Raw genomic sequence first — 27,937 nt, 5'->3', positions numbered from 1 at the left:
AGTTTATAGGCGCGTACTCACTGGCCGTAAAAAAATACGACGTTGCATGTTGCACCAGTGAGTACGCACCGTTCTTCGGCTTCTTCGTTGCAAGCAGCAAGGTTCTTCTTTCTTCTTCTTTCCTTTGAGCGTGGCAAAGTCCGACAAGTGTCGGATCGCTTCTAAAAGTGCCTAGTGTATCTGCAGTTCTGAACTACAGTTCGCCGGTGCGTGTAGTCCAGGACTGAAGATACGTAGATCTTCAGTTAACTACACTACAGTTTTTTGGAGTTTCAGTTCAAATTGTCAGTTCTGGACTGCAGTTCGTCGGTGCGTGTATGGAAACGTCTGCGACTAACAGGGTTCCTCTTTTGTTCTGGTATGGCCAATTGCAGCCTTGGTAATAACAGCAATATCCTTCTCTCTCATCCACACTCGTGGGGTACACTTCGAAAGATGTTGGTTGTTATGAGGTTCGCAGGTGTCACATTGAACGCCTTGAAGGTTTATTGGAACAGCCCCCTATAGAATTCGTTGCATGCCAACTCGTACTACGAAATTATGCATCTTGCGCAATTTATGATAGACCCAATTGTAATATGGTGCCAAAAATCCCGATATTCGTCCGATGCTGCCAACATAATCACGAGGTGGCGGAAACATAGAGTACATTTAGATTGATTCTTCTTTGGACCCTAATTTCGAGGTTAGAGCTATTTTCAATGGGAATAAGTTAGAGGTTTAGGAGATTAAAATAGGTTCATTTTTACGACGCGCAGTCTGGTTAATATGAGTATGAAATCATATAATGCTGTATATGATGAGAAGTCGTAAATCTTACAACATTGTATTTATTAATAAATCGTATGAGTGTTTATTGTTGGTGTTCAAGTGAATGATGCAATAGATCATATAATCTAAAAGCTCATTAAAACTGATTAAATTTTTCTTACCAAAATCATATTGAAATGGAAAATTCAAACGAAATTATTTCGAAATGAAAGAAGAAAATGGTTTACGTTAAGACAGGAGCTTTGTTGTGCTTGTTCAAATTAATAACCAGAGCGGACCCCATCCAGGTGCTGGACCCGACCAATGCTGCTTGATGGCTATCCGAAAACGTTTTGAGGACAATTTGAACGTCAACTGGCGAATAGTTTATGTAGTTGATGCCCAATAAACACAAATACGAATTCTACACGCTACTACAACACTGTTTTTTAGTCTTGTCAGCTAAGGCTATTGACCATCAATTTAATCATATATTTTCCATTCATGCTGGTTTTGACATTTATGGACATTAACCATCAATTACACATACCTATTCGTCATTAATACTTATTAGACAGCACAAACACCATACTATGCCAGTACTCAAACCCAGAGCTCAGGCAGTGTTAAGATACACAATGTTTTGTGAGCTAGAATGAAGAGGTGATTTTATTTTCATTACTTAACAATTAGAAGAAGTATACGATTGCGTTTATATTTTAAACATGAATTGAAATAAAATTCCATTTTCTTTTTGCAAGAATAACTCACAGTGTATGATCATTATCAAAAATCCGAGCTCAGATTCGCACTCTGTGGAAAAATTCTTCACTAATTTTGTTAGGTTAGAAGTTTCTAGCACCATTTCAGTTATTACGTAATTATAAGTTTCGATTTTTTCCACACAATCAGATAAGTTCGATAAGTTACCAGCAGATATCTTAATTTAATATAATAATAATATAATATTAAATGCTTACAAAACCAAGGCGTAAATCTTTTTATTCTCATCCACTACTTCTTAGTGAAATTTTATAAAATACTTTCAAAAACCGAAAAAACTGAAGAATAAATTCGTATTATGATCAAAATGTTTTCTTGCAAAAGAAATTGACCTAGCATAACAATTAAATATAAGAATCTCACCGCATTCGTTAAATAAATTTAATTTGTGAAAATACAACAAAACTTGCCTTTTTTGTGAAAAACGTAAAAAAAATTCGGGGAATAATTTCTAGGAATATTACAATGAATTTTCCTATTTATAGCCCTCCATGAGCTATGATTCACTAGCTTTAGAATTATTTGAGGGGTTATTTCTATAAGTATTACATACAGCGGTAATGAAACCAAGAACTCATTAACTAGTTCCTGTAATATTTTTTCCAGAGATTTATAACCTGAGCTCAGATTTTTCCACATATAGGATGAGTTATTCTTGCAATCCTATAATAATACAGGGTGATTTATTGGGAAATGTGCATATGGTGAGGGTAGAGAGAGGACACATAGGTGCCTCTGAATGGGTTTTATTTTATGGGTCTATTCTTCTTAATTACTAGGGTGATTTAGTGATTTTTTCCATTTTTTCAATTAACCGTAACTTAAGAACCACCCTACACATTTTTTCAATGTTTTGCTTATACATTCCTCGTTCTCAGTTGAAAGGATTAAAAATAATGAAAAAAAGATTTTTTTTCAGGTCCGGATTCAATGAAATTAATTGTGTAGGAGCTCTCGAGTTGAAATAACTGCATGTCCATATTTTAAAATATTATCTACAAATTTGAAAAAACGGAAAAAATTAGTAAAACTCAATGTAGTCGGATTTTACGCCACAAGTTTTTCAATTTTAACTTGAATCAAATCTAGATGTTTCGTGAGGTGGCAGATAATTCAAAAATAAATATATTGCCTTTCCCGAATAGTACTTTTCCAGATTAATTTCATGAAATTATCAATCCTTATTATTTTACGAATTTCCGGATCCCAATTTCATTGAAATACGAAAGGACATGTCCGTTATTGGGACAAATTATTATTAACAGCAACTCAGTCCCAAACACCCCGTATGTGTAAGAAAGTTATCATAGCACAACGTTGAAAAAAAAAATTGAAAATGAAAATCATGTTCTTTCTGAAGAAATCATAACTTTATTTCATACAATAATAACGTTGAAACAAATCTACATTACAAAGGTTGATCAAAGCAGAAAATAAAAAAAAAACATTAATTTTCTTTTTCCATCTTCTAATTATTCTTTCAGCGAATGTATCACTTTTCTGATGTATTCTCGATAGAATTATAATACAGCAGAGCAGTTTCTACGTATTGATTAGTTCAGTAAATAATACACTTTAGATTTATAGTTGAAATATTTTGAGATGTCGAACCTAAAATGTATAAAGGATAGTTGAAAAATGATCTTACTCCTGTTTTAGCTGAAAAAAAAAGTTAAGATCTGCAACCTTCAAAATGCGAAATGTAGATTTGTTGCAACATAATTGATGTTTAGAATAAAGCTATTTTTCCTCCACAATAAGCAGCATTCCTCCTTTTTTTTGATTTTCAAACATTCAATGTATTTGAAAGTTAGTGATTATGAAATTTGTCAAAAATACGGACAGGCCCCCGTGTTTATCAATACGGTTGGGATCTATAATAGAAATAAATAACATAGAAAATAGTTGATTGTAAGATGGAAATTTGGCATTTGTAGAAAATATTTTATTTTTTCAAATTTTGTGCCACCTTATTTCCGAAACATTTAGATTTGACTCGCGCTAAAAAGTAAAAAAGTTGTATAAGGAAACACTTATTTTACTGCTCTTTCCAAAGTTATGAATGAAATTTCAAAATATAGATACAGAGTGTTGTTTCGACTCGAAACCTTCTCATATAATTTTTTAGAGCCGGACCTGGAATGAAACTTATTTTTATGTTAATCGATAGCAATCTTGACAAAGACCACACAAATAAAACGCCACGGAAATGTTCAGGGGGGTTCATAAGTTATAATAAATATAAAAAATGGAAAAAATTCGCCTGTATCTTATCTTAGTTACAAAGAATGGTAGACCCAAAAGTCGTAGGCTATTTAAGAACCTTTGTGTCCTCCATCTACTACCCTGACTGTATGCGCATTTCCCACTGAATCACTCGGTATAAGTTGTATGGGTAATCTTTTTATTTTCGATCTTGTCGTGACGAACCTGAAAATTTTGTTCGATTGATACCGAATCCTTGTCCAATTTTGTTGTGATTGCAAGGTTATATTTCATTTAAAAATGGCGGCTTGTAACCGCATATTACTGCCTCTAATAATATCGACCAGTGTTGGCAAAAAAGCGCTTGCATAATGCAGGCGGCATAGGAAGGTGATGCGTTATTTTGGGACGGTGCCCGGATTTTATCTTTGGATTGGTTTCGCTCAGCTGTTAATGTTCTTCTCATCTCCCGAGAAGTCTGTCGCACCGACTACAAGCTCCCTAAACCCGATACAGCCTGATCGAAGTGTAACACACCGAAGTGCCCTCAAGTTACGCGGTTCAGTTTTCATTTTTTGTGTGATTTTTTTTTACCAGTTTGGTGTGGTTTCAACAGTTTACAGTGGATTCGCTTTTAACGATTTTTCAGTAAATTGTGTCTGAGCCTGTTTTGTCTCCGTGTTTCGCTAAAATTAGATGCATGCTTTGGATATGTGAGTTAGCAGATTGATCTGACGGTTTTTCGGAAAAAAGCCAGAATGGAAAACAGCAAATAAGTACCTGTGGAAATTTTTATCCTATGGAGCATTTCAATAATCTCTTGTTCCTAGGGAAAAACTACATTAATATCTAGACTCAAAAACACTCTATACTTTTGTCTCTATGTGTTATACAATAACTATTTTTCAATCGTATTTTTCGTTTCTGAATTTTTTTGATGATTACATTTTTTGTGAAATGAGATGTAATAAATTAATAACTGTAAGATTATCCAATCTTCATTTCTTTTTGTCGACGTATCTTATAATAGAGTCCTATCGTCTAAAATATTTGGCATTGTTCCAAAATCGAGTTTGCACTAATTAAATCAGCCGGCTGACACAGTTTTCGAAAGGTTAAAAAAGTCCTACCGATTTTCAATCGACTGAGTGTTCATTGTCGTCAGAAATAAACTAGGTGTTGGCGCAAATTCTTATGTCACTTTCTGAGTTATTCGTTTTGTTCCAAATTGGATCAGAAACAATAATATTTTATTGGTTTCTTACTGAAGCCTTTTCGATCAATAATGCACTGTAAGGTCATAAAAATAATTATATTGAGGGTGAAGAAATTCTTTCAAATATTAAAATCGTTGAATATAACAAAAGGATTGAAGAAAAATAATTTTTTCACTAAATTTTTCTTATTTTGATTTCATATTTTTCTGTACTTCTGTTTGCACAAACACAAATTTCTCTGCATCTCATTCCGTATCTGCAGATCTTTATATCACAAGTTATCGGTGCCTGATCGTTGCGTAATATAAAATTCGAATTTCCGAAGACATTTTATGTTCTCTTTTTCTAAACTAGCAATAACGTAGCTGGTGTTCTTTTATCCATTGTTTGAGTGCTTGTTATACATTCCTACTCTTCTCTTCATCTTATCCCACGAATTCAATATGAATTGGATCGGGGAAACAAGCAGGCCAATTTCATACACCCCGTCCACTAGAAGTTTTAGTCAGTTCTTGGCTGGTTATAGACCTATACAAATAATATTGTGGTATGTAGTTTCAAATCTACTTATCTGTGCTGAAAATCAATTGTTGCTCGGTTGGAATTTCTAGGTCTGCTTTTTAGATTTCCTAATATCTAGGTACTATCTGAATCAATGTTATTTTTTTAAAGCCTGGTTTGATATTTCTGAATGTGAACTATGAAAATATGAGGATGTGGAGTAGCCAAAAACAAGAGAACAATTTCATTTAGACACTACTAAGTTTTGTGTCCAATCAGTCAAAAGCAAATTGTGGGACCTATTATTCCCTTTGATGGAACAACAGCAGAACGTTATTAAGAATGAATGATCTTTTTATAGCTGAATTGAATTTTGATGAATGGTTTAACAGTTATTTTCGACAAGATGAAGCCAGAGCATACAGCTACAGAAACCTTAGCAACTCTGAGGAATGTTGGCTCATTAGTCTCCATCCTGAAGTTGAATTGTCCTCAAGATCGTGCTATCTTGGAACATATAATGCTTTTCTAGTCATTTGAAAAACTCTTTACAAATATTATACAGGGTGAGACTTTGAAACTTACAAATATTTTAACAGTAGATCTTGAGGTCAGAAGAAACATTTTTTTCCTATACAATTTTTCAGATTCAGCCCTGGTAAAAAGATATAGCCATTTTAACTTTTCGTAATGAACTATGCTACCCCTGGACAAACAAAATTCCCTTCAGAATAAGAAGCTGAATCTATGGCACTACATCTATGGTTCCTTTGGAACAGTTTTGCATTCAGCCAAAGTATCCAATTTTTCGAATATCGCAGATATTTTTTATTTTTGAACATCAAATTACTCGAAAACGGCGCATTATACGAGAATATATGAAAAATACTTTTATTTTACAAAACGTTCAAATATTCATTAGATGGCGTCCAGCTTAGGTTCAAGAATTGGGTTTTTTGAATTTTGGTATTTTTATGGTACGTAATGGTCATAATGAGAAAACTGGAAGATGTGGGTGATATCTTGTGTTCAAAAAAGATTAATCAAATAAATGAAAAACTATATTTCGCAATTCATTCCATTCCATAAAAGCGTTTGGAAATAGAACTTAAAGTAACATTTTTTATGGTTTTTCAACAGCCTGTATTTTTTAAACCGAATTTATTCGTAAAAAATGGTGTAATAAAGAATCTACTGTTAAAATATTTGTACGAGTCAAAGACTCGCCCTGTACATACCTCTGATTTGAACCAGCTGAGGACTAGAATCACTGAAAAAGTTCATCAAATCAACGGTGATCCTTTCATTTCAAATAACATTTTTGTATCTGTTGGAAAAAGATGTGAGAAATGTTTGGAGCAAACATTATAGAGAAACCTGAAATGTCATCTATGTTCACATATTTTCGTTAGGCGAACATAAAGTGATTCAAGGAAATAATCAATGCCACAGAAAATCAACTTATGCATTCCATAGTCTAGGTACCTTAACAACGAAGTTTTTTGAACGTTACATTTCAAATCGTGTTTTCACAAAAAAGGAACAACTGGAGTGCAGAAAGTATTAATGAACTTGCCAATTGATGAAAATTTCCACAAAACTAAAAATCATTCATTCAATTTACACAAAGTTCAGTGCACATGAGAGTCCACATTACTGCTTACTATAAAATATCCGTGTAATTTTCGAGCAATTTAAGTTTCGTACATACGTCAATTCTCAAACCAATTTCCACCGATTATGCGAATCAAAATTAATTTCACATGCTTTTGTAGTATTTTCGATATTTTTATATAATTTTTATCAAATTAACCCTGCATTAGAAATGGTTTTCATTTTTCGAGTTATAGTTATCTCAACTCATTTACTAGGTAGTTTTTCTACTTTATATTCTTTCGAACCACAGATATAACCCCTAAAATTGGACCTTCCTGTATATTCCAAAGGATGAAATGTAAATACTGTATGTTCTGTTAATTTTTCAAATATCAAATATTTCTACTCATTATTACATCGTCAAATACGAACGCTCCTCAGAGAATCTGTAATTCTATCCTGTCCCTTACATGATTTACCACTTATTTAATCCGATACTTTTGTACACACCCACTTGTTGATCGTTTCGTTATACAATGACAGATTGTGGTAGTGCGGCACCTGAACGATCAATCTGTTCAATGACTCGGTATAATAATAATTCTAATAGCAAGTATTATAGCTTATTTCTGCGCTTTGTTCTCAGCTGCATGATGCATGATAATTGAATTTCATGGTGTTAACTTCACAGAAATCGTTTGGTTGATGCGAGACAAGGGCAGTGAAGGTTGGTGGTGAAGCCTTTTCAAGGACGGGCTACTATTGTTTAGTGCGAAATTATTACAACTTTCTAATAAGATTCCGACGAGTAGGCTCATTTTGTAATTTCAAAATATAACGGCTGGTTCATTGGATTGTTCATTGTTAGAATATACGGGGCGTTTCTTTGGAAGGGACATCAAAAAATGCGAATGACTTGAAAACTAGCAATTTAAGGGTAAGCTCAATGGAAAGGAAATTTTTATTAGGTTAAAATTAAAAAAATATTTTTTTTAAACTGAATCAACAAATTTATGAAAACCCCGTACACTATCGTGAAACCCGATTATAATCCACAATTCACTCAGTTACTAGGTTTTCATTTTGTTTCTTCAAACTGTCATTATCTTCAAAACTATATCAAAGATTGTCATATAATAAAATATTAGTCTCTAACTTAGAATGAATTCAGTATATGTTGTAAATATGCCAGGACAGGTCGACTAGTATTATACATTGAGAAAAGAGAATGTTTTACGGCGTGTCCCAAATTTAAGATATCTCATATCATTTTTTAAATGGCACTCCTAACTTTTATGAATATCCTTAATAATAGTAAATAGTTATTTGTGCAATCAGTTCAGAAGAGCATTATTTATCGTAATGTAAATCGAAACCTGCTGAAATTGAAAGAAACTTTCGGCTAAAATGGAAACTATTATAATATTCGTAATTTCTACTGATCATTCGAGTATTCTGGCAACACCCCATATTCTGGTAGTCTTTTCCACCTCACGGATTAGGACACATGCTCAACTTAGTTTAAGATGTCCTGAAAATTAGGGTTGCAATATGATAAAATATATCGATGACGTCATATTTCAAATGACAGTCAAAACTCCATTGATTGTCCTGGGTGGTCCTCAATTTGGGTTATCACTGCATATGCAAGTTTAAACTGAATAATTATGAGTTTCATTCATGATTTTTTCAAATTCACCGCGGAAACTATTCAAAATCATCCTTCAAATATGGGGTTTTAAAATTTAAATCGCTTTGTGCGGAGTATGCGATTTGGCAACAGCGCATACAAGACAATGAAAAGAATAATGTCCGATGAGCTTGTTTATAAAATAACATCTGTTGATCTACAGGCGCGTACTTACTGGCGAGCTTCAACTGCAAACGGCCATAAAAATCCCATAAAATTTTACGACCTTCCTCGTTCGTCGCAGACTTCATAGACAGCCATCATTGTCTATCTCATCAAGATAATGCATTTGTTGTCCTTTATTATAAAGGCATATTTCAGTCGATGTTGCCAGCTTGTGAAATTCTCACAAAACGCTTTAAACTTTAAATAACCATGTTTATTTTTCATTTTTAAGTGCTTAAGATAATTTTTCGTGGGAAACGGTTGAAATGGTTATTTCAAAATGTGACGTTTCGAAGATATTTAAAAAAAAAATCATTTTCGTCAGAAGGAGTATTCCCTATTATAAGTAATTGAAAGTATTGTCGGATAAATAAATCACCCTGTATCTCAGCTATGCATTTGATTAGATCGTATCAAGGAATTTTGGATTAGTTTAGGGTAGCTCTACTACAAGTTGACGTATGTGAGTACATTTACAGATGAAACACCCTGTAGGTATATAATGTTGCAAAATAATTTTTCACTTTTTCGGCATTCTCAGTTTTTTAATGCTTGAATACTTACTGACAAGTCAAAAACATGTTTCCTATTTTCTTTCAACAGAAACGACCATACCCTGGAAAGGACATGCAGAGTGCATTAGAACAAATTTCATGTTCTCATTATTTACTATTTCGTAGTAAAAATGTTCGAACTGGTCAATATTTATTCGAAATATGCAACTTTTCATGTATAGGTAATAATTAAGAAGTGTGTGACGCTCCCCATACACGAGGTGGATGGTAGTTTTTTAATTGCAACCTTAACTTTTAACCAACCCGTTTCATAAAAAATATAGGGAAGAAATAGTCGAACTTATTGAATTCAAATTTCCAATTTTTCTATATGTATATTTATTTTGAGGTAAATAGCATACACTGTCCTGTGCATTACTTTTTATTCACTCTATATGTGTAACACCCTGTTAATGTTTCATTTGTTTTATGGGTGTAGGTAAAAATGTGCTACCCAATGGGATTTCTCGGAAATTGAATAAAACTTTTCAATGAAGTGGTCAAGGCTCACCCATTCACCAACAGTTAGCAAAATCATTGCCATAGACCAAAATAAGTTTCATTCCATTTTTATAGTGCTGTTGATCGTCTCTGAAAACATTGCATGTTTGTTGTTTGTGCATGGGATATGTTTGGTTTAATCTGAACTGGTTGAGTAAATTTAGTTGTTTGCTTGAGTATATTGCTTATTAACTCATCTGTTTCTTTTTCTAATACTGATAACAATCAGCACAGATAACGATTTCTTTTTCGTCTTTTCATCTGCATCTTTCTCTAGAAGATATTATGAAATATAAGAAGAAATAAAAATGAATTTCTTTACCTAACAAGGATTTTACAGATATATCTCGATAATGGCTATCATTTAAGATTTTCTCATTTATTTTTGAAGTATTTTATTTCATTTAATTCTTAAAATTCTTCTTCTATTTCTTACCTAGAACACTGAGATGGATTGGTAACATCGTAATTCACAATCACGACTGATCCTCATTTTCTGATCGAAAACTGCAGCTAGCAAGTGAACATCCAAAGTTTACTGTTGAAAAATTGTTCTTACTAATTCACCGCGCTTTTTGGAGTTATGTATTGAAAAAAAAAGAGAACTTCGTGTTAAAACTCGAATCTGTTGAAACAAACCTTTAGAAATACGAATTCATCGGTCATAATTAGGTTTTGAGAAAATGAAACGTTTCGCCATTTTTCTATTGTCCACTTCCGGCGCTTTGAATTATCCAATTGGTCGATGATGTTTCGTTTGGTTTGCTGTGGAATTCTTAATTAACTGAACAACATTCAGAGAAGAAATCGTTACTAAACAGTTATTAAACCGAGTAGCTAGAAGTTCAGAACAAAATCTTCGATGATACTCCTTGAATCATGAAATCAACACATAATTTAACAGTGTATACGGCCTTATCACTGTAAATACTGTTGCTCAGGTCAACTCTGATTCCTTGATTGAGATCCATTGAAATAACGTTGGGTTTATCTCATATGGACAAGGTTTGTGACTCTTTCAGCGTGAAATTTACTGAAAAATCCATCCTTACCTAGGATTCAGGATTGGCAGCATTATTTCAAAGAACTAATACTACTTCAACTGCAAACAACTACGACAACCTGGCGCACTTGTCTGTATGCAGACGAGGCCACAATTTATTGTATTCATGAAGAACAATAGTAAGGACTGATGAATTATCAGAATGGATCAACTACCTGAGAGCAACATGACGTTCCTAGAACACCAAGCTCTTAAGTGCCTCCCAGTTTAAATCATTATTGATTATTCCTGCGGACGAAGGTAATGCTAATGGATGTGATGAAACTGTTGATCATATTCTGTTCACCTACAACAATCTGAAGAGTTAAGGACAATACATCTAGGAAACACGACACCAACCACTATTCTGGTGAGAGAGATTCTTATCTGTCGACTTGTTGCATTTTTGTCGGTTGGTCTCAGGGCAGGATCCTGTCCAACTACATGATGGCCTCAAGGCCACCATGCCACCAAGGGGAGACACCCACTTGGAAGAAGAAGATGTAATTAAATTCAGCCTAATGACCGGCCAGTGTAGTCTGAAATGCATATTATTGGCATCTTTAGATACAAAAAAACATGTCATCTTGGAATGCCTAGCTGATTCAATAATAACCTTGAAAATTCATATATTGAGTAAGGGCAATCCGATCGAATCCTTCCAGATGAGCTCTTTGACCTTATTGAACCATGAAACCTAATCACATTATTCAAAATTCACATGCGCCCAATTTTAAAATTTTTGAGACTATGCTTCTATGTGGGAGCGCCCACCAAAGTAGCGTAGCACTGACTTGGCACATACATGACAACGGCGATGCAAAATTTTCAGATATTGCACATCTGAGTGAAGTGTCACTTGCCTGAAATTATGCATCGCCTATGTCATGTATGTGCCATTTCAGTGCTACGCTACTTTGGTGGGCGCTCTCACTAAAGTTAGACACAGACATGCAACAAAACTTCCTAAGATAACCCCAACGCACTGGTGTGAAACGCATGACAGTAACATCGGGCTTTGTGGTATTAAGCTAGGTACAGACATGCGCAACAGAACACCGCATCTTCGATGCGTAACAAAAATTGTTGCGCTATGGTGCAAGTTCTGTTGCGCATGTCTGTACCCAGATTATCAAGTAGTAACCGAGTAAAAATAAATAATGGATCTGAGCTAGCTGCAGGTTTTTTCGTGAATCCCGCTTATCAGTCCATCTTCTCTGTCAAAGCTAAGGGGGTAACTTTCGATGTTGGTTTTTAGGTGGCTTGGCCGTTGGGATGACGATTTAATGCACTTAGATCATGGTAGATGTACTTTGGGAGGTCCTGTGCCTGCGGATTGTTGGGGGATGTAGCGGGCTACGTGCCAGATGCGCGTTTACACTGTTAAAAAATATGGAATCCTGTAAATGCACTATCTGGTACGACAGCCCACTGCGTGCACTCGGCCTTATATTATATGCACCTTGCTGTTGTAAATTGATGTTAATTTGCATATTCTATTAGGTTTAAGATCACTCTATAGGCCGATGTTAGTTATCTTTTAAATCACCCCACAAAATCGTTTTCCTTCATTTCGAAAACCTAGCCTTGCCAAAGTTGTGTATTTTTAACTGACATTATCCAGTTTCAGTTTAGGTTTTGTTTCACATCGGAACAAAATGCTTATTTTTTTATTCATTTCAATATCACTAATTCATTTTCTATCATTCACATGAACACTTATGAATGAATTATTAGTTTGAAATTTTTTTGATGGTTTTTCGTGATAACTTCAAATGCCTTATTCGATATTTTTTCCGAATGCATATTGAGATAGCCCCTGAAAAATTCTATCATACACATGATTCAATTTTTAATTTGGCAAAACACAAAATCCAGTAACCCGCTTACATTTCCTCCATTAATCGTTATTTTCTTCTTTTGTCTTGCGTTTTTGTTGATAAAATTTTAAGGATGAGAGATATTTCTTGAATCTGTTGGAAGTGAACCCAATAAAATAAGGTTATTCGCCTCTACTGTTTGTCTTAGGAGTGTTTTTGGAGGTAACAACCCTTCAAAACTAACCCCTCTCGAGATGCAAAATTGCAGCTGAAAAAAAAAATAAAAGTCTCTTATTCAACCTGAGGTCTGAAAGAGGTCAAATCCATTGTTTCATGTTGAGATATTCAATATCTTGGTTTGCTATATGTATAATCACGCCATTTCACTATCATTCATATTTCTGTAACTATTTTGAACGCCCTTCAGTTTGGGAAGTTTTAGAATGTAAAAATTTATCTTTGTTTTTTTTTTCGATTTCATTACGAAACACTTGAAAATATTCCTTGGCGCAGTGATATGATATTTCCAATATTTTTTAAATGTGTGATACAACCTTACATAACTTGATTATATTGAATACCGTTTGTACAATCGTTTTTTTTTGTATAGAATATTTCATTGAATAAGAAATTATACTACTGTTATACTCGAATGATTAGGTATATATGTATATGGAAGAAATAATTATAATTTAATTTATGTATGATTTATGCTTGATTAAATAGGTGTAAACCTAAAGCATTCCAAATTCTCTTATTGATCATTTTCGGGAAATTTCAATTGCAGTGATGCTTATACTTCGCTCAAGACGAAAGAAATCATACCCTGCAAAAACTTTTCGTTATTGAGCTCTGAAGGATTTTCCTCAAAACCTATGCAAACATTTCAAAAATTTTACCGAAAAAAAAATTGGGGATACTGCTAGAAAATATAAGGATCAATATTCAGCAGCAAAAGTCTATAATGACATGATTTTGAAGAGTTTTTTTTCTGCTGTACCCCAAAGAATATGGAATATGGAAAATTCTTCATATCCAATATTCTGTCTATGAAAAAAAAACGACTCTACTGGTTGAGTGGAACTGCTCAATGATGACTGCTAATTCTATACTCTATCTGTAGACTAGAGCACTCAGAATTAGATAATCGAGTACTGACATATTAAAAATAATGCTGAGTACTTTAATAGGAATTAGGACAGGTAGTGAAGAACAAGACTGCTGAACTAAATGCCGACGTTTCGTCCGTATATTCGAACTTTTCAAGGCTACAATGGAGATACAAGAAATTAATCAGTACAATCCAGTAAAAAACAAGAATAATGACGGCTAACAAACAACGATAAATTGCATAATTAAATACTAAAAAACTTATGTGATATAGATGAAAACATTATACACAAAATAATAAATATCGAATAATAAATACGATGACTAGACAAACATTTATTCAATATACAAAGACAACAAACAAAAAATTGGGTAAAAAAAAAAAAAACTGTGGTACAAAAACTTACCAAGTTCAATTTGTCTGATATAAAAGATATAAGTTTTTTAGTATTTAATTATGCAATTTATCGTTGTTTGTTAGCCGTCATTATTCTTGTTTTTTACTGGATTGTACTGATTAATTTCTTGTATCTCCATTGTAGCCTTGAAAAAGTTCGAATATACGGACGAAACGTCGGCATTTAGTTCAGCAGTCTTGTTCTTCACTACCTGTCCTAATTCCTATTAAAGTACTCAGCATGAATAACCAAGGACGTGATTCCTACTTCATTAAAAATAATATTTATCAACCCATAACGAAACAAAATTGTTTCTGTTTCTTATTTTTATCAAGGTATGCAGATACTGGGAAAAAAAATTTCATGAATTTCTGAATATGCAGAGGAAAATATATGAATTTCACCTGCCATTACTGGCACACGGTTGGTCGTCTGAATCGCATTATTCGCATTCCACTTCGGGGGATGATATCTTTGCTACCTTCGATAATGTATAGAAGCAATTTTTGTAAAATGATTTATTTCGTTGAGTTCTTATTTCTGTCTATAAAGGTAATCATCTTTGAAAACTCGCTGTATATGGCATATGATATAGATTATCTATAAACTTATCCATAAGAATTATCCTTATGAATACCTAGTCCACCTCTGTAATATAGTGTGATATGGGAAGATTAAGCAGATGATAACAAATCTAGATCACGTGGGGCAAAACTTCTCCTATTTTTCTCTGCGTGACATTGCAATATTTTCTCCTCAAAAAAGTTCTGGGAAAGTTAAATTTATTGTCAATTTGAAAATCCCAAGGTTTTAGTAACGTTTTAGGGGTTTTCAGCCTTGATCATATCTGTAGACGGATACAATAAAGAAAAAATCGAAGAATTGTCAAAACAAAGAAAGAATACCTAATGTCATTCTTGAATATGTCGTTCACTTGCACACTCATCCATGTACATAAATATTATACGAAGAAAGATTCTATTGAAATCGGAATTCAAAAGATCTACCTCAGTACCTTTACTTCCAATTCATATGAAATGAAATAACGTGATCAATGGTGACATTTCATCACAATGAAATTTTTGATTTATATTATAAGAAATGCAAATAAAATTTTTTTTTTGTCTTGTATCTTGTTTTCTTATCCCCATACCTATAACCTATTTCATACAGTTGTGTTTTACTCAATTTTTGCTCATCGATGACTTCAATATATCGAGTATTCATACAGCGTGGCATTGAATTGATAAAATGATAACACTCCCAATATTAGTATCTTTTTAGTTACCTATACATGTTTCGTATGGTTAAATGGGGATTATCACATAGTGCAGAAAATCTGTTGTTTTTCAAAATAGTACTGCTCTTCAAGCTAGTCTAGACATGCAACAGAATATCGTATGGTCAGTGTAGAATTGAAATTTTTTGGGGGGGGGGGGGGGGGTAATGACGGAATGAATAACATGATTGTGTTTCCAACAATTTCATTATTATATAATATATTTTTTAGTTTTATTCAATTCTAAGGACTTATTCAGAGTTTATAGTTGGTATATACAGGTGGCCATGTGAAAACAAAACAGATTCATTCACTCTCGAATTGGCCACATTCGTTGAAAACGTCTAGACAGGTCGATTTTTGTTTGGAGGGTTACCCTTTTTGAAGCATAATTCATTAGTGAAAGAGCCAACCCTAAAATTTTGAATAGGCAAGAAAGATATACCTCATATGAAAGATTATTACGTCAGCTTTCTTTTTTTGTACTTTTTTCGAATCATATTGACTGAATAATAAATGTGCATAATATTACATGAGAATATTGTCTGATTTGTGATAAGAAACGAATATTTTCTTGAAATTGCTAATTTTTAATGGGCAGGAGTGGTCATTTAAAGCTCATCACTTCAACTTTTTATAATTTGCAGCTTTCAAATAATGTATCACAAATAGAATACATTTTTTTTAATTCATTTATGAAATAGGAATATTGAAGTAATGATACCACCTGAACATGGTACTGTATTAGCGAAACTCGTGTCGTTGTTAAATAATTCATGAGAAAATAATGTTATTCATTTTTCTTCTGCGCAAATTTGCCAAGATCATTTTGCATAAATGTGGCAGAGTTTACTTGGTAAAACGTTTAATTTTCTCCATTATAAGACGCTGATGGTTGTGGGCTTATCGATATAGACATTCGACTTCAAATAACCCCATAAAAATTGTGAAGGTGTTGAATCATACAATCTAGGAGGCAATTCTGATCAACGAAACTGGAAAGCACACGACCAGCAAATGTAACCTACATGGGGCTACAGGATTTTCAACTTCCTGTACGGCATATGGCACCGTCATTGCCTGCTGAAAAGTACAAAATACAATATTTCAACCATGTACTATTTTATTCAAAATAAAAATTGCCGAATACAGTAGGGTGTTAGGCAAATCCTTTTCATCAAAAAAAGAAAAAATTCCTTCCACGAACACTAGGATGCAGAATTTTCGGATCCCGGTCCTGGGAAATTGTTGCTACTCGTTCCTACTAGAGGGCGGTCGTGTCTTTAAAATACTTTGAAACTCCTATTGGGTTGCGTTCACAAACTTACTCTGAGCAAGCTATGAGTAAGCTCTGATTACTCGAAGCGTTCACAAACGTACTTTTAGTTCCTCAGAGTATGCTCTCTGAGCATGGCCATACTCATACTCTACTCTCGGAGTAAGTTTGTGAACGCAACCTTAGTATTTAATCACCGTTTACCATCGGAGTAGGAGTTGTGTTACTATGACAAGGTCAAAAAAGACCGAACCAAAGAGTGTATCAAAGTTGATACTCTGACACTTTGACCGAACCATGGTCAGCATCTGTTCTTCGATGGAATATTTCTTTTGTCGGGCTTCGGAATGGCAATTGGGCTAGTTCGGTTCAAACCATAACACTTGTTGATATTTATGTCACCAGGTGGTATGCGTTCGAATGAATTCTTATAATTGCATTTATGCCTCACTTTTTTAGGCGTTTCGTTATTTTCATTAGAATAAATAACACATAAAAACTTCTTGGAAACAACCGCTTTAGAATGTCAATTGCCAGCAATTGGCAAAATACTTGTCAATTTATCATACAGTTCATGTGCAGGGCTGTAAAGGAAAATTGACATATTTAGCTGATGAGCGGTCGTCATTCTGCTTACGAAAGCTATCGAACCCTATATCTGAAGAACTCGCTCATATGATAGTATGATAATCCATGAGATAGAGAGTTGAATGTATTCGTGTGGAAATGTTTTTTTAGGCGATAAGTAGTAGAAAAACCTACAACAAAATACCAACTATTTTGAATACCACATAGGCACAAATACCAGGAACTTTATTTTCTATGTATTCATGAATCATGAAAAAAATATAATGTCGAATAAATCCCACTTCGAGGAGATGATAATATTTTTGGTGTTGCAGTACACAAATAATATTCCAAATGTATATAATATTATAAATTATTACATATTACATAAATTTACTTCCGGCTAAGCAGCTTTTCTACTTTGTTATTGTAAACTTGGTGGATGCGCTAGTGTGCTCTCATCGAATATTCATTCAGCTCCTACAGTGGCAGTGTGGTTAGCTGGTTGTGGTTATAATTCACGACCACTATCCATACAGCCCTTGTATGAACTGTACGATCAGCATGAAAAAAGTATTTTATGATTGTTGAAGTTGTGATCTACTCAGTTATTTTTAGTCAACAATTGAATATTTCCTCAGATTTGGATGGTTACTTATGTATTGCTTTTTTTTTCAGAGCTGCATATGTTTCATTTGGTGGTCTTCTAATGAGGCTACAAGGAGATGCCAACAATCTACATAGTTTCGAAGTAGACCAGCACATGTACCTTCTGATGAAGAAAATCTTTATGTAAATTAGGACAATTAAGTTTATTTTGATATGGTAATAAAAATTAATCAAGTCAAATCATCACGACTGATCCATTCATTTCTTACCCCGACCATTTATAGCACATTTGTGCCTCGAAGTGAAATAATGATAGGGGGATGTTTAAGAATAGACAGAATAGTGTGCTAGACCTAGACGAACGAAACTGAGGGGGAAAAATTTTTCAAAATATTCCAGAAAAGCGTTTGCGTGTTTATTCAAATTCATAACTAGAGCCGTTGTCCATCTAGATTGGCGTACCTGGGTAGGTACTGAACTCTCACTTATCATTACTTGGACCCTCAAGAAAAATTGATTTTCCATGAGATTCACGTCAGGGTAAAACTAAAATATTTTATTATATAACATTCACTGCTGAAACCTGGGAGAAACTAAAGAAAATTGCGGAAACCAATATGAGAAAAATTTATTTATGGTTAAAGAACAATTTACTAACCTTAAATTTAAACAAGACTAAATTTATGACATTTTCTCCATCAATTGTCGACCAACCCAAGCATTTCGCATTGAGACTACATTCTCCTCATTGTAATACTCAAATATGTACTTGTCAACAGATAGAAAAAACCTCTAGCATAAGATACCTCGGAATTATATTAGATCAACACCTAAAATGGACAGAACATATAAATCACGTAGTAAAGAGAGTAAGGTTGTTATTTCATAGGTTCTATAGGTTGAGGGACATCCTCTCAAGGAAGAATTTACTTTTATTATATGGCAGCTTGGCAGAATCAATAATCAGATATTGTATTGTTGTTTGGGGGGGTGCATTCTCAACTTCGCTGCAGACGTTACAAACAACACAAAATACTTTAATAAAAATCATTTTGAAAAAACCAAGATTACATTCCACAAAACTGCTATATGAGGAGACTGAATTAATGAACATCAAAAATATTTTTGTGAATCAATGCATAATAAGAATGTATAGAAAACAGAATATGTATGAGCAGAGAAGTGGAGGGGTGACTAGATCGGCATATTGTATGAATTTTCAAGTTCAACATTTTAGAAAGTCTGTAACCCAGAGATCATTTATGTATTTCGGTCCTAAATTCTTCAATATCATTCCAAATGACCTTAAAAAGTGTAGTAGAATTAATTACTTTAAATCGGAAATCAGACGTTTTATATTGAAAAATCCTGGGAGATTTGATTTCTGATTCACATGTTGGTTGGTGATTCGGGAGTAGATTTTTTATTTTTTCTTCCCATTCGGCCTTTATCGCTTCCTCCAGACTGCGCGTCGTGTTACACTGCCATTATCTTTATTTGTGTACATTTAACAAAGCACCAGGGAATGTTCAGTGGTACAAACAGACGACTGTCTAGGTACATTGTGCGTTCTTGTGGTGTTACATATATAATTTATATTTAGAATGTGTGTACTATTAATGTCGAAATAAATTTGATTTGATTTGATATCAATGAATTTGTTAATGGCCATGTGCCCGATAGTTTCTGGGGTATAAACATTCTTGAGAATTTTATTTTATAATTTTCTTGCGGTACATTCCCCACAAAGTTGCATATAATTCTTCGGTTTTTTTTTTATATTGAGAGAAGAAAATTCCGAAAATTTGGATTTTTCGTTCTCAACCAGAATCTAATCAAAATCTACCCTACCCACAAAATTCGGAAACAGATATCTGGGCAAATACTTGTGTGTGTCTCCGGACACAATGGTGCTCATGTCAAAGTCAGCTGATCCGAAACCCTATTGAAACATATTATTGTGGTTATGTAATTTCATGAACATCTCAAATACAATTTTTGCCATAATGTGCTAAGAATTTTCCTTGAGAAGGTTTCATATTAAATATATATTTCTATACTATGCGGTGGTAAAAGTGAGCGCTACGGTTTGATACTTCAAAGCCTATTTGACGACGAAATTTTCTGAACACACATATTATATGCATGTATAATGTATATTTGACATGAATAGATGGAGCGCCTACCTTCCCTGATTCCTAAAGGTCTAGACACGCCTGTAACCCATTGAATGATAATCTCTCAGAATTCTGCGAGAATCTGTTTTTCTTTTGCGCGCTTGCCATTTTTGTATCTAATAAATACCATAATATTATGGTTCAATGATGAAGAAGGAACATATATAAGAAATTGGAATTACACAAGGAACGGAAAATGGAAGAGTATCATCCAAAAAGTGAGAGGAAAAGTGGAATGGATTGGAGAGAATTATTCAAAAAAAGAGAGAAAAAAATGGAGAAAACATAAAAAGTTCAAGAAAAAAGATTCAGGGTAATAATTGATGAATTTTTTGTGTGTGTGAGGACTTCAGTTTGTTAAATTTAAAATGTTTATTCCCAAAATTTTCAATTTGGGGAATAAATATTTTAATTTTGGGGATTTTGTTATGGTTTGAGTTTTCCCAAAATTATATTGTTTAGTTTAGTTTGTGCAATACGTATTAGGAACTAGAAGACATTTTTGTTGATTTATAAGAAATTTATTCATCTTAGATGCTGTGTTATGAAATTTTGGATGGCATGGAAACATAAAAAATAATAGAGGGTCAGAATATTTTTTAGAGAAAAGTCACTCCTTGAATAGAATAAGTGAAATAACTTGCTTTTTATAAGTTACGATTTTGTTGGTGGAAATAAAAAGTTAAAATATGAATCAAATTAGAATTCAACGGATCATAACAATACCTATTTATTTCATATCTATACAGGGTGAGCTTTTGACTTGTACAAATATTTTAACAGATTCTTGAAATCAAAAGAAACACTCTTTTCCTCACCATTTTTTTTTCGAATGGACGCGGTTTAAAAGATACAAGCTGTTGAAAACCAGGAAAAATGTTATTCTTAGTTCTATTCCACAAACGGTTTCATCGAATGAAATGAATTTTGGAATATAGTTTTTCATCTATTTGATGAATCTGTTTCGAACACAAGATGTTGCTGATTATTATTATTACATTGATTGTTGTAGTTGTCTAAATGTGATCATGATATTTATGAAAAACATTAGAGTTGACAGTTGTTGTTTTTGACAAGAAAAATTAAAAAATATAATTGGAACGAGAGTTGTTAATTCTTGAAAATAGGTACATATAATCAAGGTAAAAAATCAGGTTTCTGCCGAATATAAATACTGTGAGCATTTAGGCCTTACACAAGATATCACTAATCACTATACGTCTTCCAGTTTTCTCATTATGACCATTACGTACCATAAAAATAGCAAACATTCAAAAAACCCAACTATTGAAACTATGTTGGACGCCATAATCTAGTGAAACGTTTTGTAAAATACCAGTATTCCTCATATTTTCTCGTATACTGCGCCGTTTTCGAGTAACTTTGATGTTCAAAAATGAAAAATATTTGTGATATTCGGAAATTTGGGAACTTTGGCTGAATCCAACTCTGTTTAACACGTTGACTGTCCCCATTCTAATTTTTTTTTCACCCCCCACGTCCAACACATTTATCCAAAGAGAAGGGTTACTTTTGAGTGATAAAATATATATTCTATGAAAAATTAATTCTGCAGCCATTTAAGGAAGTGTTCTTGTTGAAAATCTTCAAGTCCAATGGAAGGCTTGATGCTAACGTTTCTTGAATCACGTATGATTAATTATGATTGAGGCTATCAATACATATTTCTACAAGACGTTAAGCCCATATGAACCGACCAAACTGCAGCGTTCATGAAAAGTAACCATATTTATCTTGAACGTCAAATGAATCAATGAATCACATAGGCATAGCTCATATTATGCAAACTCAAAATGGCTATATATTTTTATCAGGGCCGAATCGGAAAAAATGGTATAATCATTGAAAAAGTGTTTATTTTGACCACAAGAATCTACTGTTAAATATTTGTAGGAATCATGTATAGTTACTAGTTGTACCCGATCGCTCTCAGGACGAATATTTTCAGAAGAAATTCATCCATAGATAAGAGAAGAAAAAATATGTCAACTAGAGACATAATTCTCACAGGATTACAACAGAATATGAATATATACAATTTCTTCAATTTTTTAAATTTTCTCACTTTATTTATACTATTTATACAATAGGAAGTACATAATGAATGTGTGTGGGTAATTACCCCCAGTAAACATTCCCCTCCTGAGCAAAAGTAAAAGTGCTTGTCCAAACCATGTTTTTTTTAGTAACTGATTTTTCGAACTAATAACTGCCATAGCTTTGGTATTAATTAAGATAAGAACCTATTATCATTACATTCATAACATAACTTTACCCATAAGAAGCTAAAAAAATTTGGGTGAGTTGCCCAATGATAAATAAATCCGAACACATTAGATCACGTCTAATACACTTTCATGTATGAAGGGTTGCAGCCGTCTATAGAAATTACCTTCTTATTCAGGTAGTTTTATATCCAGCTCTCCGAGTTCCCCAATTGATTTACGGCCGTCCATACTTCAGTTCAGACCCTACCTGGCGTTTAAATGTGCAGAAATTATAGTATGAAGTATAACTATAATAACTTCCCATGGGGAAGCAAACCTTTGTTACGGAAAAATAACAATAGCTACTTGTGGTAGCACCTGAAGTACCTACTACCGACCGTTAGGAGTCAGGTGAAAATGGATAGCTATAACACGCCCCCGTTGCATGAATGAAATGCTGAATAGAATATTCACAATTGCATTGAAATACCTGTACTCTATTGGATTACTGAAGAGCTTATCTATACAAATTAATTCAATATTATCTATTACTAAACATTATTGAAATAATACCTATTCATGTTTGATGATTTACCATCAATTATAACTTAGCCCTTGAACGGAACATCAAATCTCAATTATAATCAAAGATTCTCCTGTCATTTATTGTCAAGTTCCTCTCAAGCAATTTCAAGAATGACCCTAAAAATTAAGAATGAATCAGCAGTGGAAGTACCATCGTACCGCGGCTCATTCAAGTTATTATTTTGATGTGAATAGGTTCCCACCTCGTGTGTACTCGGCACCTGCGTATCACGTCCGAATAACTTCAATTAACAGTTTGTTGTAAAATGGCATCGAAGGGTAAGCTGATAGACGAGGTAAGTCCAATATTTGCTTTTTTATAATGTAGTACTCCTTTATGAGATAAAGGTGCCCTATCTGGCGCCAAATTTTCATCGACTTTGCGATAAAACTCGACGTTGCCACAAATTTCGCTGTTGTTTACAATTGCCACGCCTATCATACTGTTTATTGTGTTTCATTCAGTTTGATTGAGATTTCGCCTATTTACTCGGAAAATTCGATGCTAGATAATACTATCAGCCATTGTTATCACACAGTATTTCGAAAATCTGTTTATTGGCAGGTTGTTTGTTATGACATTTAACATAACCTAAAAATATTTGGATGTAGGAAGCTTCAAAATTCCGTTACAAAGATATGTTGTTTTGTGGAGGAATACCTTAAGCCGTTTTGTGAGAATGGATTTTGATGAGTAATTATGTTAAGTGAAGGATAATGATATTGGTAACCTACTGACTTTCATGATTCATACTAGATACTATCGTATCGTAAACATTCAACATTCCGGAATGCATTCCTTTGGATTTTGGAAGTTATTTAATTCTTGTTTACCTACATGTAAATAGATCAACGGACCTTGTTGTAGTGTCTCAGTAAGAGCTTGAGGAGTGAGAACCGTCATTTTCATCATCCAACATTTTTTCATGGGATATTAAATTTTCCATTTCGAGCCCTTTCTTCTTTATGAAACATAATTTTTATGAATACTACACTAGTCGATATACTTATTCAGAAAACAGTTCGTATTAGGACCATTGTTTCTGCAACGAACTACCCATTTTTACTCCAGGAAAGTTCATTTAAAAATTCATGAAATTCTTGAATGATCGGAATCTTCATTCGCCAGTTGACATGATATCTTGATTCACAAACTCTATAAAAGATGGCGCTGCTCATGTTTACCAAAGATTAAACTTCCTCTTTGTGTTCAGTGCACAGATTACAGAGGTTTAGAGCAAATCACAGATTACAGAGTAATGTAATCTGTGGAGCAAATATTATAGACTTCAGTTCAGAGTGGCTGTCTATATCTACTAATAATGTACAGGGTGGGCAAAATTCGACGAGATTGAATGGCAGCTTCTTATGATATCAATGAAGTGGCGGACTGAAAAAAATTTCGACTACTCTGAATTCTACATAAAAAAGTGACTCGAGAATGTTACATAAATTTGTTTTTCCATATTACGTATACTTTATGAAAAGTTGTCACTTATAACTTGACATTAAAAAAGAAGCTATTGAATCGCATCGAATTTTGGCCTCCCTGTACAACGATTATAGAACGTTATTTCTTGAATATCACGAAAAATCTCGAACAAATTGATTTGTTTTTAGGAATAGAATCATAATACGATGAAAATAAACTTTTGACGTAAACTCGAACTCGCATAAAGTCGGCTGTATGTTTTTGTGATAACACCATAGAATCCCTTCAATGTCAGAGCAAAAAAGTTCTTTTTATTTTGAGTTCATTGCCAGATGCAAAAACACTGATTATTTTTGTTTTCACAATAATAGAATTAAAAATTATATTTAATCTAGAAAAGTGTTCGAATTGAGAAAATACTCATATTCAGAGCAAATGAATCAGCATTACCTAAGAATATATACAATTGTTTATATAATTTGTTTGATCAAACCAAGAATATATAAACAAGAGTGCAAATTCGAAATATCTTTGGGCAGTGGATAAATTCATATGTTTTTCATTAGTCTATGAATAGTAGCGAAGGAATTTATGTTGTGATTCCTGGACAAAAAATCGGTTTGGCCTTTCTTATGAACTTTTCTTTTTTGAGCCTCCCTGATTAGTTACAGCCCTGGCAACCCGGAAAGCAGTTTTAATTTTTTTTCCTAAAAACCAGAAAACTGACAAGAATAAAAGTAAGCGAGCGAGAACTCATTAAAAATTTTTTTGGTGGTATTCCTCTGCGATTGCGAAGGGGTAGAAAAAACCACCCCTAAACCTTATTTCGCAAGAAACTTTTTTTCATATTCATATCTTACAATGGAAAAAATTATTTTGGATAGTTCGTTCAATTCTTAACAAATGTTTCCCGTAATTTCTTGCTAAAATTCACGGTTCAAATTGTTGCTACTTCCAGAAGTGAAAAAATTTTTTTATTTTAGATTTCCTGGGCAGATTTTCTCTGAATATTTTTGGTAGGGATCAAGAAAGAAATTTCCCCGCTATAGATAGACCAAAATAATATTTATTAATTTTTCTGAATGTAGATATACATGAGTTCAAGAAATATATACATTTCTTGAGTTCTGTTCACTAAATTCCATGAAAAAACAGTGCCTTTTTCATGACCCATAAAAGAATTCAACATGGTCCCGAAGCTCAAGTGTTATGCAATCTGCTACACTATTCCTTACATTAGTATCGATTTGGAGAAATGGGGCATTCCTGGAGGGAGTGGCACTATAGGAGGTCGCTCCTCTTTTGAGAGAATACTCGATTAGAATCTTTGTGTACCAGTGATGCTGTTTCAAATCCCAGATATTGATTTATATTTTAGCTATGATTTGCTATACAGAACTTTCGGAATCGTCTACGAAGAATTTAAACATCCGAAATTTTCTTAGTTCTCCTTTTGAGGCATGCAGATTTCGAAAACAGATTGAAAAACTTGGTTCGTCTTCGGAGGTTGAATATTTTTAAAACGTTTTCGAAAAATGATTTCTCTTATTGATCAGAAAACCTTTTAATTTTAGTAACAGGGTGACAGGGTGCATGTGACACGGGAAAAACGTGTCTGGAAATGCTAGTGGATATAAAAAAATGCAAATAAATTTACTGAAAATTACTACAGAGGTATTTTGGGCAGGTGGTACTTTCGAAATTAAATCACTTTTCTTCAAAATCTGTGGCCTATATGGGGCTAATTTCATCAATGGGGTATTTTCCTAAATTTCAAAATATATGTCATAAAAATCCTTATAACTCAAATATCTCGAAATATATTTTTTTCGAATTTTAACATATTGCATTTTGTCTGTATTCGATTACGAAAATTCTGATTTCAGAAGTGCTCTTGTGAACATTCTACGTCATTTTTACAATCCGGCAACGCCCATTTGTGTCAGTAATGGTCATGAAAGTTTTCTGATCACCATAGATGTAATAAATATCAAGTTTGATGATCACATTATTCACATTTGACAAGAAAAACACACAATGACACAAAATGTCATCGATTTTATGAAGGTAAAGACACAGATTACAGAAACAATTTTTTGTAATCTGTGGATATCTTCTTGATCGGTTCCAGTGTTGTCGAATTAACAAAAATTACTATACTTTAATAAAGGCATTCTACGTCACAAGCTTTCACATAGTCGAAGTTTCGAAGGGTGAATTTCTGAAATGTCTGAATTTGGAAGCGAATCTTTTACGTGTTGAATAACTAGTAGAAAAGGCTTTCCATAAATAATCTCAAATTCGGTTTTGGAGTTTTAGGAAACTTGCCCATTCAAATACCTACACTTCTTTTCGCATGATATTCAATTATCTATTATCTACAGGGGACTAAAAGTGATTAAAGGAACACTTATGAATAGTTTTTCCATTTGTTTTGCGTCACACTGTCATCCGTGGAAGAAAAATCTGTTTTCCTCAAATTTCTTATAGTCTTCATCAACTCATCGATGTTATTTGAAATGAATTGAAACTAATTATCATGACAGAATATTTTTTGGTACAATGTGTTTCACTAGTGTTGAATTTTGTGATTTTTTCATTGATCAAAATCAACGGTCTATTAGAATATGCTTTTGGCAAAACTGTCAAACGGAGACATGAAAAATTTTTACTGAATTTTGCACAGAATTTTTTTTCAACGTGAAATTACTCAAACAAATTTTGTAACAGGAATGAGTTCAAGGTTCGCCACTAGGAAATTGTTATTTCTGGGTTTCCTTGAGGAATGAAAATAATGTTTTTCAGGCAATAATCGAAATTACAAATCATGATACTTACAGGAAGAACTGTTCACTAGCTGACGCTTATACAGTGTGCATCATGGTAAACTGTACCTACCATGCAGTGATAGGTGACTCTCAGGCATTTCCAATAATACAAAAATAATACCACACGTTTCATTGATACAGGGCGATATATAAGAAAATTAAAAATCTGATGTTCTATTTCAAACTACATTATATACCATTCAATATGGACCCATAAAATTTCATGGCACACCTACATATTCTGAGAAAAAAAAACAATACAGGCATGGGGAGTACAAGGACAAAGGAAAATTTGTACAGAATAATGTGAATTATTGTAACCTGTGGGATAAAATCAGTAGTGTTTAATTGCATCTGGAAAAATGAAGTAGAAGGAAAAAAAAAAGAAATGAGAGAATCACAGTAGATGTTTGAAATGTCCTCCCTCTATCTCAATACATTTTTGGGCTCTGACATAAAAAACATGATTCATTGATTTTCTTATCATTTTCGGTTTATTACTCATTTCACTTCATGCTGCTTCAATTATTTCTTGAAGATGATCCCTGAAATCAATCTCCACTTTATAAACCAAAACACGAACGTAGCTCCATAAATAGTTCAACGGCGATAAATCTGCAGAGG

General features: G+C 33.4%; 2 protein-coding genes across 6 annotated transcripts in view; both read left to right on the top strand.

The window, feature by feature from the left end:
- Positions 1-18,307, top strand: part of LOC123307277 (DNA-directed RNA polymerases I, II, and III subunit RPABC3-like) — a 131,720-nt gene extending 113,413 nt beyond the window's left edge. For both annotated transcript variants that reach the window (XM_044889517.1, XM_044889518.1), the window contains exon 4: positions 18,133-18,307. In XM_044889517.1, coding sequence (XP_044745452.1) covers positions 18,133-18,250 — 118 coding nt within the window. In that variant the 3' untranslated portion in view covers positions 18,251-18,307. The remainder of the gene's footprint in view (positions 1-18,132) is intronic.
- A 4,912-nt stretch (positions 18,308-23,219) lies between these two features.
- The window catches only part of LOC123308563 (sodium/potassium-transporting ATPase subunit alpha), a 130,704-nt gene continuing 125,986 nt past the window's right edge, over positions 23,220-27,937 (top strand). For 3 of the 4 annotated variants that reach the window (XM_044891279.1, XM_044891278.1, XM_044891280.1), the window contains exon 1: positions 23,220-23,349. In XM_044891279.1, coding sequence (XP_044747214.1) covers positions 23,320-23,349 — 30 coding nt within the window. In that variant the 5' untranslated portion in view covers positions 23,220-23,319. The remainder of the gene's footprint in view (positions 23,350-27,937) is intronic. The other variant, XM_044891277.1, reaches the window with a different exon arrangement.

The sequence above is a fragment of the Coccinella septempunctata genome, chromosome 2 (genome assembly GCF_907165205.1).
Source record: "Coccinella septempunctata chromosome 2, icCocSept1.1, whole genome shotgun sequence".
NCBI lineage: Eukaryota > Metazoa > Arthropoda > Insecta > Coleoptera > Coccinellidae > Coccinella > Coccinella septempunctata.
This window is presented reverse-complemented; position numbering and strand designations above follow the sequence as displayed.